The 14516-nt window shown below is 39.0% G+C and overlaps 1 protein-coding gene across 1 annotated transcript in view; it reads left to right on the forward strand.

The window, feature by feature from the left end:
• The window catches only part of LOC126480987 (phospholipase DDHD2), a 194677-nt gene that overhangs the window by 136446 nt on the left and 43715 nt on the right, over window positions 1-14516 (forward strand). Inside the window, exons 8-10 of the mRNA XM_050104426.1 lie at window positions 4962-5174; window positions 6887-7067; window positions 7147-7341. Coding sequence (XP_049960383.1) covers window positions 4962-5174; window positions 6887-7067; window positions 7147-7341 — 589 coding nt within the window. The remainder of the gene's footprint in view (window positions 1-4961; window positions 5175-6886; window positions 7068-7146; window positions 7342-14516) is intronic.

Consider the following 14516-nt stretch of genomic DNA (forward strand, 5'->3'; position numbering starts at 1 on the left):
GACAATACTATTTGGGATCTGTGTGCAGCCTGTCCTGGAGTCACTTGGTATGGAGCATGTGCAGCCACAAATAAAAGGTTTTCACTGCCTGCCACCATGGTTAATGCAAGGGCCCAGAGTAGTTTTGGATCTGGTGCAGTACAAGAGAGATTGAATTCCAGCATATGTTTTTAATGCATTATTCTATGATGTCTTTACGGATATCTCAAAACAGGGGCTCCATTGGTTGCTCTGTTGTTTTTCCTGATTGTGTGCTTATGGTGTGACTGCCGTGAGACTTCACTGTCTTCGATATGGAATTATATGCAATCTTGTGGGCACTGAAGCAGATGAGATATGCTTGAAGTGCAAAATTCCTTGTCTGTTCCATTTCTCTGAGTGCCCTTCACTCTTGCAATGCTTGTACCCAGCAGGTAGAATAGTCCAGAAATGTCCAGGACATCCTCTTGCAACTACAACAGCTGAGGAAGTAGGTGTCTTTCTGCTGGGTATCAGTGCACATGGATATTGCAGGGAATGAAAGGGCAGACATGGCCGCCAAAGTAGTGTGCCAAGCTAATGACAGTGTGCCCTCCTCCTGCAGAATATTGCCTTGCTGTTGAGATGCAGTGTGTTGGGTCAGTGGGAAGTCAAGTGGCTGCAAGTGACTGATAATAAACTGCATCCAGTAAAGCCCACTGCACAGCTGTGGCGTACCTCCTTCCAGCCACATAGTTCGGATAAGGTCTCTCTTATTCATCTTTGGAGTGTGTTTACATCGTTCGTCCAAGCCTCACGCCTCAGTAGTGTGTTTACATTTTGAAGCGTGCAGTTGCAGCTGTAACGGTTATAAAGCTAAGTACTGACAAAGTTATTTGTGCGCTGTTATATAGTTATTAAATTTAATAGTTTTCAGCAATGTTTTGTGCTGTTTGTGGCAATTAAATGATTTAATAAACTTTTGGAAACTTCCCTCGCTGTGTTTTTTTAGAGTTATCTGTATGGTGAAGTTGTTTAGTAAATTTCGTGCTTTAGTTTTCAGCTGATGTTTCATATTGTTTCGAGTGAAATTTTCACAAAGTGTTTTAACTTCGTTAAGTGTTCCAGTGGCCGCTTGAATTTTTGGTTTTAGCTAATAATTTTGTGAAGTTTTGTTGGTATTGGTATTAGCTGTGGTGTAGTAGTATTAATACAAGTAGTTGCTTTCTTAGTAGGCAGAGAATTTCGAGACTGCCATTGATAGTTCTGTAAATAGTTCTACTGGTGTAACTGAACTTAGGTGACATAGATGTATAGTTTTTTTTTCAGTAACTGTAAAGTTTTACCATGAGTGGTAAGTGTGGGCTCTGTCGTATGTTTGTGAGTAGTGGGTTACGGTGTGGGATTTGTTCAAAGTATTTTCATTGGGGGGGAATGTATTGGGGAAGCCAGTGGGCATTCTAGCAAGATCTTCTCCTGGGAATGCAGAATCTGTAGTAGAATTAAGTTGATAGAATAGCAGGCGTGTAAGATCTCTGTCCTTCAGGTGCAGTTACAATGTGCAAAGGAGGAACTAGATAGGTTGAGGAGCGTGAAGGGTGGTGGGGATTGGGAACTGGCAGTTGGCGAGAAGACAGCTAGGGGGAGGTGGTATTCAGATAGTTATACTTTGCGAATATGCAATCGATTTGGCCAAATGTCAGAGCTGAGTGGAGAGGAGCCTCTTGTAGCTGTAGATGTAGGGAACATGAGGCAGTTCTCAGCAGTTAGGAGACCAAGGTCAGTTGCAAAGTCTAACAGAAAGGAGGAGGTTCTGTTGTCAATGTGTGGCGCTTGTGGTGTTCAGATCACTGTAGATCACATTGAACTAGAATGTGTTGAACCAGAGGGCAGTGGCAGATCTGCCCTATGTTTTAAGTGATGTTCAAACAAATGTGGTGAGACTTTTAAGGTTCTGTGATTTATCCAACTTGTTTCTAAAAATTATGGGGACATGCTCTTAATGTGTCAACAGTAACAGGGTAACTGGTTCACCCATGATTTTTTTGGCTCACCCATGATTTTTTGTAAGTGGTCAGCCAGTGAAATTTTCCTGTGCCTTTCTTTTAGCTCCTTTATCGTTTTTCATTCTTTTTTCATCCCAGGTGTTGCACCTTACACTATTTCTACATGTTTTACAGCATGTGATATGGAGTGATTTTTGTGGGTCAACATGCATGCTTGCTCCAATGTGTTTTTAGTCCTTTCATCCATATTCATTTCTTTTAATATTTGTAAGGGCATGGATAACATCACTGTAGAGTGCCCTTACACTCAAAAGGCAACATAACGACGACAAATTACGAATCTCTTTGTCAAAAAAGTGAATCATAGCAAAAGGACTTTATTGCATGTACTGCTGTTAAAGATGGGAATTGACAGTTGACATCTATGATTAAGTGTGTTAGCAAGGATTGTCATTCCAGTGCCAAAAGTTTCTTGACAGCAAATGTCATTGCCCGGCATGGTAAATCTTTTGGCGCCGGGGAACTTTTAAAACAAATCTGGTTAGTGTGTGCCCCATGACTTTTGGAAGATTTTGGAAATAGAAGTGAGATATCTGAGTGTATCAAAGACATTCCTTTATTTAGAAACTAATTAAAAGACAGAATCCTAAAAGCAATGGAAAATGTAAAGGAACAACAAAAAATGACTTCAAGTTCTCTCCTTATATTTCACTGTGTCTTGATGAAAGTACAGTTATAACAAAATATACCTGTTCAGCTGCTTTTGCTTGATATTGTGCTCTAAATAACCTTAAAGAAGAATTGATTGTGATAATATTGTGGCCATCAATCGCTGAAGGCAAATTCTGACATGGTTCCTTTGAAAAAAAAGGACATTGTCAATTCCCATCTTCCTGCATTTTGAGCTACTGCTTCATTTGTAATTACACTGTCATTGATGGTATGCTAAGCCCTATTTTTTCTTCTTCCCTTCCATCATTTGCTGTCTTTCTGGTTAATTTTTCTCTATGTAACCCTTCTGAAACTGAATGTGGCCTAAAGAAAAATTATTTTTAAATTCAAGTGTGGTTATTTGAATACAGGTTTTTTTTCTGGACATTTGTGAGACTTTATCTGTATTCAGCATATGGTAAATTAATTTTCAAGAAAATTTGTTTGATGAAAGGTTTTGGTATTTCTGATGTTACATGTTGTTTTACACTGACAGAAATGTGTCTACAAGATTGCAGATATCAGTGATATATGGGACGATTAAAAAGTTTACATGTAAATTGAAGGAGGAATCGAAACAAGACGACTTAGCAATAGGAGTTAATTGTGTTGGAATAAATTCTTAGCCGGGGAAGGCTTTGGAATGCTAGGAGCAACAACAACAATCAGTGCACGTGCGCCATAAGTTCAGCAAAGATAATGTACTGTTCTTATGTTCATATAATTGCTTGTCATTCAAACCTTGTGTGCCTGACACTAGTTTCTGACCAACACTTTTTCCAGGGTACTTGCAGCGTCTTATGAGATTCTTGTGATGCCTGATATACTTGCTAGTGTGTGCAAGAATGTTCTACAAAGATTTTATGTCTGTATTGAATGTGGTGGTCGCCATTTTTAGGGTTCAGTACCTCCATCAGTAAAAATGGAACCCTCATAGGATTATTTGTTTTTCGTATGTGTGTCAGTCTGTCAGACTGTTGAAAACCCTTCTTCTTAGGAACAGGTACACGTATCAAGTTGAAATTAGTGTTGCATACTAATATCTATGGTGCCTTGGCATTGTAAACATTGAAGCTTCCCTGTGCAACCAAAAGATACAGTCATTTTTGTCACAAATTTTGATACTTACAAACTAGCTCATCAAAAACTATGAGATACTTCTATTGACATAGGATAATGAAATTTGTCAAGAAGTAAGAAGTAAGGATTAAAAGTACAGCAAAGGAAACAATCAAAAAATTGTGAATTTGTAATTACATCACACAAAAAAGGTCATTTGTTATCCGAATGCCCATCTTTCTATTAAGACTTTTTCCTTTTTTTTTTTTTTTTTTTTTTTTTTTTTTTTTTTTTTTTTTTTTTTTTTTTTTTTTTTTAAAGGAATAGATAGACGTATCAAGTTGAAAAGGATGTCGCATACTAAGGTCCTTAGTCTCATGGCGGCATAATAAATGTACGCTTCTAAGTCGATGCAACCAACAAATATGGCCATTTATATCACATAATTTGAGACTTGCAAACTCACGTGTTGAAACCCATAGGGTACTTCCTAATGACCTAAAACAGTGAAATGGTGAGAAGCAAGGTTTTGCAGTAGAATCAATGGAAAAGAAATCTGAAAAGTGTTAATTTGTAATTATGTCATGCACAAGAAATGTTTCTTATGTCATTAGTTATCCAACTTCAAACTTGAAATTAAAACATTCTTGAAAGTCTTGGAATGATACCTTGCAAGTATCAGTGTCAATAACAGGCAAAAATTGCTGAGATTCTTGATTACTGGAATGGATGAACTGTCATATATGTAATTAAGTCTGTTTGTAATCCTCAGGACCTGAGTCCTACCCCTACCTGGCCAATATTTGAATACCATCTGTAATATACAACATTGTTGAGCAAACAGTGTATTATCTTTGCTGAATTTAAAATGTGTGTTCATTTATTTCCCTCGTCATTCCCGACATTCCAAAGCTTTCACTGGCTCAGGATTACTTCCAAGATGATACGTTCCTATTCCAAAGTTGTTGACTTTTGACTCATCAGCTAGCTCCTTCAATTTGTGTGCAATATTTTTGGATCAGCGTTTATAAATTGCTGTAGTATGTCAAAGCACTAAAAATGCCTTGATCGTAAAATGAGTGCATTAAATATAGGTTAAACAATGTGTTTGCTGTTAATCTGATTGTAGCAGGGTAATTACACTATCTCAAATGATTAAATAAATTAGGTTTAACACTCCTTTCTCTAAGGAGTACAAGTAAAATAGAATTACATTCTTGATTTCAGACTATTATGGATACTGTAGGAAAAGAGCTGAACCGTTTGTATGATTTATTTCAAGAAAGAAATCCTAACTTCAAGGGTGGAGTTTCAGTTGGAGGCCATAGTCTTGGGACTGTAATATTGTTTGATCTTCTTTGCAACCAAAAGGATCGTTCAGGCAAAAACACAGAAGAAACCAACTCTGAATCAAGGGAAGGATCAGAAGGCAGAAACTGTGTAAGTTAATGCTGCAGTATTTGCACATTGTGATTTACATGGAAAAGTACTTTGAGGGACATATTTGAATCATCATGGATGTCTATTTATTTATTTATTTATTTACTTGCTTACTTGCTTGTTATCTGTATGACAGTCACTTTTTAGACATTGTCATCTATTTAGTTCACGTATACATAGAGGTACAACTCATTGAGAGAGAAGGTTGTACTAATTGAACTTCTCTTACCAGTGAAAGATAAATGCCTACAGTGATATAAAAAAGTGAAGATCAGAATTTATCAGTGTTTTGTTGCAAAAACAAGCCAGTGGCTATATATACTAACACTTTTACAAGGAGACCTTACAATTTGAAGTAGTCTATTGAATAACAGCATCACTGTATTAATAAATACTTAAGTTTATTCTTTAAGGCATTTAGATCAGTTATCTTAAGGTCTGTTGTAAAAAATTGTTTCTGTCATATGCGAACTGTGGTCTGCGGTCTGTTTGGTACTTGTAATTCTGTGGAAGTTTTCCCTTCCTCATATATTACAGTTATGTACATTACTGTCTATTAAATTATGTTCTGAACTTATTTTCATAAACATGATTGCCTGCAAGGTGTATGTAGAGTAGATGGTAAGTATTTTATATTTTCTGAAAATTTCTCTAAAATGCTCTATCTTTTTGACGTCAGCTATCACTATTAGTGCTTCCCCTCCTACCCCATACTCTCCTCACTCGTCATACCCCTTGACCTCCTTCCACCCCCTGTCCCCACCACCACTCCCAAGCCCCACTCCTCGCCTGATCCTTGCCTGCTCCTCGCCATCCTCACGCTCTCCTCACCATCCTCTCTCTTCTTCCCCCTCCCTGTCCTACCCCATCATCCCGTGTCCTACCCCATCATACCGTGTCCTACCCTTCCTCTCTCATTCCCCCCATCCCCCTCTCTTATCTCCTTCCCCCCTCCCCATCATCTCTCTCTCTCTCTCTCTCTCTCTCTCTCTCTCTCTCTCTCTCTCATTTTTGTGATACAAAAAGACTACCTGTATAGAGTGCTGGTGCCCCAACCCAGATCTCAATATCATACCAAAGATGCGGATGATTAAACTGAAATATATTGACTTTCTTATAAATATGATCTATGTACTATTTTGATGACAGATGTTTATCCTCATTAATCTCCAAAAGTTTGTGTATAGCTAAGTACCAGTGTAACTGTAATAACATTTGTGTCTTGAGTGTAGTTATTTTGATTATAGTTATTGTGTATTTAGAAGGAGCTTATTTGCATTAATATGAGTTAACAGATTGTTGTAATTCATTTCACTGCTGTTGGCAGCAGTTTGCATATCACTGCCCCAACTGACAGAGGATAAGCCATCTCCATAGCTTATGACCATGAAGTCTTAAAGGTTCAGTTAAAGCATTAGCATACACGAGGAACAGAAAAGGCCCCACTGTACTTCCTTCAGGCACATTCTTTTTATAAGTTAGCTTAATACACCATTTCCTGTCTTTTAAACAGGAGTAAGTAGTTTTAAGGTGACTCCTCATATCCCATATTCGTTTAATTTTTGCAGTGAAATGGTATGACTCACAGTAGAAAATCATTTATCATCACTAACAAAGACAAGTATGAAAAAAAAGACATACATTCTATCAGTTTATAATATTTAAAGTCTAGATGAATATAATTTTACAACATAAAATTATTGAATTTACAGGATACTGAAGGACAAGGTAATTCAACTCCTGTCTCAGAACCAAACCACTCGCTCCTGCAGAGGAGGTTGAGTAGACGAATAAGCTATGTTATGGGAAATGCTGGTACAGGGCAACCATACATCTCATATCCCCATTTACAGTTTACACCAACGGCATTTTTTGCACTTGGATCTCCAATTGGTAAGTGTTTATGAAATGAAGACTTTATAGTGAAAAGTATTCAAGCATGTAACACAGTCTCATTTCTTTTTTCTTATAGGAATGTTTGTAACAGTGAGAGGCATAGATGCACTGGGAGAAGATTTTCATTTTCCAACTTGCCCAGCATTTTTCAATATATTCCATCCATTTGATCCAGTTGCATATCGTATAGAGACATTAATCAATCCAGAATTTGAAAATCAGAAACCTGTGCTGGTTCCTCATCACAAAGGAAGGAAGAGAATGCACTTAGGTAAGAAAAGTGAGTTGGAGGAAGAGAGAGAGAGAGAGAGAGAGAGAGAGAGAGAGAGAGAGAGAGAGAGAGAGAGAGGGGGGGGGGGAATCAGGTAGATCAACATATTATTGAAATTATCAGTATGATAGCAATGACTTATGATAAAGTAAACATGCTTACGAATAACATTACATTTTAGTTCATTAGTTTCATTTAAGCTATTGCTGTCCGAGGTACATAAAATGTGTAATAAGGGGCATTTGTTTAAAAATATAAGATTGGGCATGATGAGATAGCTAGCTGTGAGGATAACATGAAGAGGTTTGATATACACTGAGTTGATAAAATTCATGGTTATGAATGATGGTCTGTAACAACTGTTAATGGCCTTCCATAGAGAGACTGTTGAAATTTGCATTGACCCAGATCACAGCAAGACATTCTCTTTCTGTAGTTTAGTAGTTTCTCTTGGCTTTTGCAAATATCTGAAATTTGCACCAGAATAGCACCGTTCCCGTACCCACTGGCATCTGTGTGTAGTTCGGTAGGTGCTCTATCATACAGACCAAGTACAGGGTCAGTCATCAGAGCTTTTCACAGAACATTGAAAGAATCTTGTTGGGCACCACCCAAGATAAATTTAGCATCAGATTTTAACAACTCTTAGAGTGGTCTGGCTTTGATACAAAAGTCTTTGATAAAATGATGGCAACAAGAACATAATCTGAGGAAGTTTCTCACGTCTCTAATACTTTTAAGAATAGGAAATTCCATTATAGATCTCACCTTTTGTGGGTCTGGCCGCACACCTTTCCCCAAGTATTTTTATTTCTTTTGCTCCAAAGAGTCACTTTCTTGGATTAAGTTTCAGTCCGCCTTGTTGGAGACACTTAAGAGCGGCCCTCAGTCTTTTTGTGTGTTCATCAGATATCTCTGAGAACACTATAATGTCAACTAAATAACAAAGACACATCGTCCACTTCAGGTGATTTAGGAGATTATCCATCACCTGTTCAAAAGTTGCTGGTGCATTACACAAATCAAACGGAATTACCTTAAACTCTTACAGGCCCTCAGGGGTGATGAATGCAGTTTTTTCACGATCAGCTTCACCTACTTCGATTGGCCAGTATCCTGAGTGCGTGTCCATGGTTGAGAAAAACTTCGCCCCCTTCAGATAACCTAGTGTATCATCAATTTGTGGAAGATGGTAAATGTCCTTTTCAGATATCTCATTAAGCTTCCTATAATCAACACAAAAGCACCAACTGCCATCCTTCTTCCTGACAAGGACCACTGGTGATGACCATGGGCTCTTCGAAGGTTAAATGATGTCGTTCTTCATCATTTTCTCTACTTCATCCCCAATTATTCGGCATTGCATTGCTGACACATGATATGCACTTTGGCTTATTGGTTAATGGTCTCCAGTGCTAATCTGGTGCTTCACCATCATTTTGTCTAATTTGCTCTTCACCAGTGGATGGAAACATTCAGAACAACTCTTGATGAATGGCAAGTAGCTTCTCCTGTTGTTTCTTAGTGAGATCTGGTGATAGTCGAGCTATACAATCCTGTCTTGTAGTGGTAGCGCTAATTTCGCACACAGACTCGGCATGGGAGGTTTCTATGACACTCAGCTGTTCTGCAATTAACGGTTCAGCGTTTGCCACACACATGCATCTTGAAAGGGTCTGCGGTTCTCATCAACAGTTAACTATCTACAATTCACCAAATCCATTCTTAAACGAGACGACGGAGGCTGGGATGACTAAGTTATTCTTCAGTAGTATGCTTCTCTCACATTCCACTAAAAGATCCATGGGTTGATGCATGACATGACAAGTTGCAGTTACGTATCTGGTGCTGACTGCAGGAATGATCATTTAATCCAGCACACAGTCTCCACACACTCGGATGCACATCTTTCTGTCCACAGTATCACATCTCGTCTAGCATAATCTTCGAGTGACTACAATCTATAATTGCCTAAGAAGCTTTACACTCTTGTAAGATGATGACTTCTAACAGCTGTGTATGGCCACTTACACCCACACAAATGGTACATCTTCCCATAGGTTTTACATATTTCCCATTAGCCACTTTCAGCAGAGATGTTTTGTTGCCAACGAATACGGTTTTCTGCAACTGGTGATGGCACTTCTCCGAAATGACTGAATATGATGCTCCAGAGTCCACAAGAGCTTGGGCTGGTCGGTCATCCATGAGGATATCGAAGTAGTTTCCTATCCTTTTTGTAGTGATCGACGGCAGAGGATTTTTCTCTTCAGTGGCCTCACCTCCAAGGAAGGTCGCACCCTTTAGTTTTCCAGGTTGCGGTGCCTATGTGATTGGCTGGAGCTTCTAAACAGCGATGGAGACCTGGATTGGCGTGTTGGGTAGCGTCCTCTCCAGCGGCTAGCTTGCGGCGATGGTGACCTACATCGTCCACAAATTTTCTTGTTCATCTTCGTGTCCCATAGTTGGTCTCGGCTGAGATCAGTCTGCTGTCTTCTGGTGCAGGCGTCATAAAATATCTACCGCCTTTCTTGACAATAGCGCACCACATGTCCCGGTCGTCCGCAGTGGGAACATAGTGGTTGGTTATCCTGGGTCCTCCAGACATCAGATCTGGTGACCAAACTGGTTCCTCATATGGCATTGTAGGAACGTAATTCCTCATGGCCTTGACTTTTTCACCATTCTAAAGGGAAATGTAGGTCAAGAGATTGGGTTCAATGTCTGTTCCACTTCCTCCCATATGACCTCTTGAAGCGTCTTGGTTTTTTGATCGCTGTGCAATGTAAGTGCCTTCTGAACTTCCTCTCTCACTATCTGACGAAGAACACTTGTGAAATCAGTTGCTTCCACCATCACAGACATCGATACGATGTTTGGAAGCCGATCAAACTGCTTGAGTGTAATTCTTTTTTGATGCACTGGCACCATTTTATGAAGTCATATGCTGTTGAAACCTCCTTCAGGAGTAGGGCTCGATACATGTCCTCAGCAACACCCTTCATGAGATGTGCAACCTTATCTTCCTCCTTCATTCTAGGATCCACTATTTTACACAGCTCCAACACGTCTTGAATGGAGGATGCTGTCGTTTCTCCTGGACACTGTGCCCTGCGCTTTAATTTATCTTCAGCTTTGCTCTTCCGCCGTCATGTGTCACTGAAATACTTGCGCAGTTCCACCTGGAATACTTCCCAGCTTGTGAACTTCTCCTCGTTGTTCCCATACCATTGCTTGGCAGGGCCCTCCAAGTAGAAAAATGTGTTAGCCAAACACACGGTGGCATCCCGTTTGTTAAATTTGGCTATACGCTTACATACCTTCAGCCACTTTTTTGGATCTTGGCCATCATCACCAGAGAACCCAGAAGGATATCTCGTGTGGTGGCATACAATTGCTGCATTGTCATGTCCTGCTCTTCTTCTGTCTCCGATAGATTGCGATCTGTTGAATATGGCTCAAATTCGGGTTTCTCGCCATGTAAACAGTGGCTCTGTCGTGGCCTGATGGGAGTCACTGTGTCGCCAGTAATGTGTGCTATCAAAAGTTCCAATATCCATTGCCTCCACCTGAATAATGTCACGTAGAGGAATGTGTAATTAGACAAATGGTGATCACTAACTTCACTTAATGAAGGTTTATTCAAGACTTGAACATACAAGAGCACGGAGTGGACTGCCTCTGGCCAGAACACATACAATATATGTACAGCTACAGAACATTCAAGTACAATGATTCTTGACATTTGTGGATACTTCTAGAATGTACTCGAACTGAATATAGAAATTAAAATTTTACAGTTCATGTGAGTTTTGAGCTCACGACCCTCCATGCAACAGTTTAGCATCATAACCACTACACCATGGTGCTACTACTCAGCTTCTTCTGCGACAACATGAAAGATAAAAATTTATTCTTTCAGAAGCAGAACAACTGTTTTTTAATTTGCCACACATCTATCGGTAAAAACAGACTCCTTATAGGGTTGCTTTGTCGTCTGTCTGTCTGTATTTCCAACTGTTAAAAACCCTGTTTCTCAGGAATATGTGGATGTATCCAATTGAAATTTCTAACATATTAAGGTCTATGGTCTTTTGGTGATACAGTGAACAGTAGCTTCTAAGTCAGTGCAATCAATAGGTATGGCCATTTATGATAGTCGTGAACTTGCTCATTGAGACTTAAAGGGTACTTCCTGTTGACTTACAATCATAGAATTTGGCAAGAAGTAAGGTTTTGTGGTACAAGTAAAGGAATAAATCTGAAAATTTTTACTCTGTAGTTATATCACACACAAAAAGTATTTCATTTGTCACTTGTCATCTTGACTTCAAACATGAAATTAAAAAATCAGTAACTCCACATTCAGGCGGACTTGGTCACAGTGTTAAAAGTCAAACATCAGGCGAGCCGATTAGCTTCAGTTCTGTAATGATGTATACATTTGTTGTTTGACTTCTTTATGCCATTTTTGGACAGGCACTGTAAACCACATGACCATAGCAATATGCCACATGCATCTTATTGTTGTCACTTGGAAATAATGTGATAGTTTTAACCTTCTGAAGAAGGGCACTAATTGCCCAAAGCAGTTAAGAAATAAAATTTCTTTTACGCAGGTAGTTGCTAATTGTTTCAAAATATAGCTATGTTCAGTTGCAGTTGTAAACCTTAAAACTCTTCCGTAGGGTGAACTTTCCAAAAAACAGTAGGAGGTGGAAATATTGCAGTATTTGTATAAGCACATATGATGCAATTAAGTGGAAATGATTATCCGAAACAGATACTGCTGCCAAAATTTGTAGAATTACATAGAAAATGTTACATATGACATTCGAACCCCAAAAAAGTCACAGCAGTACAATGTAATACATGTGGATGTACCCTAAAATCAGTACAATGAAAAACCTGCCAAAGCTGGAAATTTCGCTGTTTTTGTTTACTTAATGACTAGTTTCATGCTAGAACCATTTTCAGATCATCATGCCAGACAGTCGAAATGATATTTCAAAAAATACTAAAACCATGTCAAAAGTATATACTTATTATGAAGTGCAAATGAATAGTTACATCATCATACAAATAGATGGTGTGCACTGTAACTGTTGATTTGCACTTCATAATATGTATATATTTTTGACATGGGTTTTGTGTTTTTGGAAATACTATTTTGACTATCTGGTATCAGTTGAAAAAGGGTCCCGGCCCAAAACTAGTCATTGAGTGAATAAAAAAAAAATTGAAATTTGCATTGGCTGGTTTTTTGTTACACTGGTTGACAGAAGTTTCTGATCTGCAATTATTCCAGCATGCTGGAAGTTCATACACTGAAATGACAGGGGGACATTCGCCTCAACGAGGATACTATTCTCCCACTACCCTAGGTCCGCAACCTGCCGAAGACCAACAAAAGGGTAGTGTCTCACATGATCACCGATCTGTGTTCTTCCTTACACAGAGTAGGTCCTACTTTTTGGCACTTCCCATGTTCTGGAAGATTACCTCTGACATACATAGCAGTCACTTGCGTGAACCTTACATGTTTTGTGCAGATTAGGAGGCACATCTTCCACTGTCTCTGTTATGGGACTGGAGTCTTGCACTTTTGTATGCTGCCCCCCCTCATGTGTGTATAGCCTGTGGATTGTTCGGCACCAGACTGACACTGTTTGAGTAAATGATTATGCAAATGCATCCATTGCCTTCTTAAGACAGCTCGTAGCTACAAAGGGAATTTAATGCTATTTTCATCTCTCAGTATTCGATTCCACGTCATCTCCCATCACCTAGGCAAAATTTCACGAACTCTTCCCTCAGAGAGTACAAAATTTTCTCATCCTATCAATAGATATTGGTGCCTTTGGAACATTATTCCTGTTCATTACATTCATTTTACACTGTTACATCTTACGGTACTTCACAAAATTGTGACTAGCATAATTCTTCATTTCCATCAGAATTATATTAATTTTACAACATTACATTTGGTCTCCAATATGACTTCATTAGTATTTTAATACTCTGATACTTTTCGGTCTAAGAGCCATATATATATTTACAAAAATATCACCAGTTTAACACTACATTCCATTATTTTCCAGCCCTTGCTGGGAACTTACTGTTTATCAGTACGTAATTGTGGGGAATGTGGTACTGGAGAGAGGGATTCAGTGTCCCTAGTTCTCCTTGGTAGAGGTCTCTTTGTCCTCCGCAGTCTCCGGACATCAATAGGGGAATGCTTTATTGATCTTAATTAATACATGGCACAGCTCTTTCTCACCATAGTGTGTATCAGTTTGGTGAGCTAGGGTTTATCTAACAAGTGTACTTGGGGCACGTTCATTCACAACATTATTTGTCACACAAATTCTGGCACAACGGTCTGAACTCACTATGTGACACATTCTGTGACCACAATTTCGTCAACATTTACAGTATATACACAGGCAATAAGATCATTGTTGTTGTTGTGGTCTTCAGTCCTGAGACTGGTTTGATGCAGCTCTCCATGCTACTCTATCCTATGCAAGCTTCTTCATCTCCCAATACGTACTGCAGCCTACATCCTTCTGAATCTGTTTAGTGTATTCATCTCTTGGTCTCCCTCTACGATTTTTACCCTCCACGCTGCCCTCCAATACTAAATTGGTGATCCCTTGATGCCTCAGAACATGTCCTACAAGCCGATCCCTTCTTCTAGTCGTGTTGTGCCACAAATTTCCCTTCTTTCCAATTCTATTCAATACCTCCTCATTAGTTACGTTTTCTACCCATCTAATCTTCAGCATTCTTCTGTAGCACCACATTTCGAAAGCTTCTATTCTCTTCTTGTCTAAACTATTTATCATCCACGTTTCACTTCCATACATGGCTACACTCCATACAAATACTTTCAGAAACGACTTCCTGACATTTAAATCTATACTCGATGTTAACAAATTTCTCTTCTTCAGAAACGCTTTCCTTGCCATTGCCAGTCTACGTTTTATATCCTCTCTACTTCAACCATCATCAGTTACTTTGCTCCCAAATAGCAAAACTCATTTACTGCTTTAAGTGTCTCATTTCCTATTCTAATTCCCTCAGCATCGCCTGACTTAATTCGACTACATGCCATTATCCTCGTTTTGCTTTTGTTGATGTTCATCTTATATCCTCCCTTCAAGGCACTGTCC

This window comes from Schistocerca serialis, chromosome 5 (assembly GCF_023864345.2).
Source record: "Schistocerca serialis cubense isolate TAMUIC-IGC-003099 chromosome 5, iqSchSeri2.2, whole genome shotgun sequence".
NCBI lineage: Eukaryota > Metazoa > Arthropoda > Insecta > Orthoptera > Acrididae > Schistocerca > Schistocerca serialis.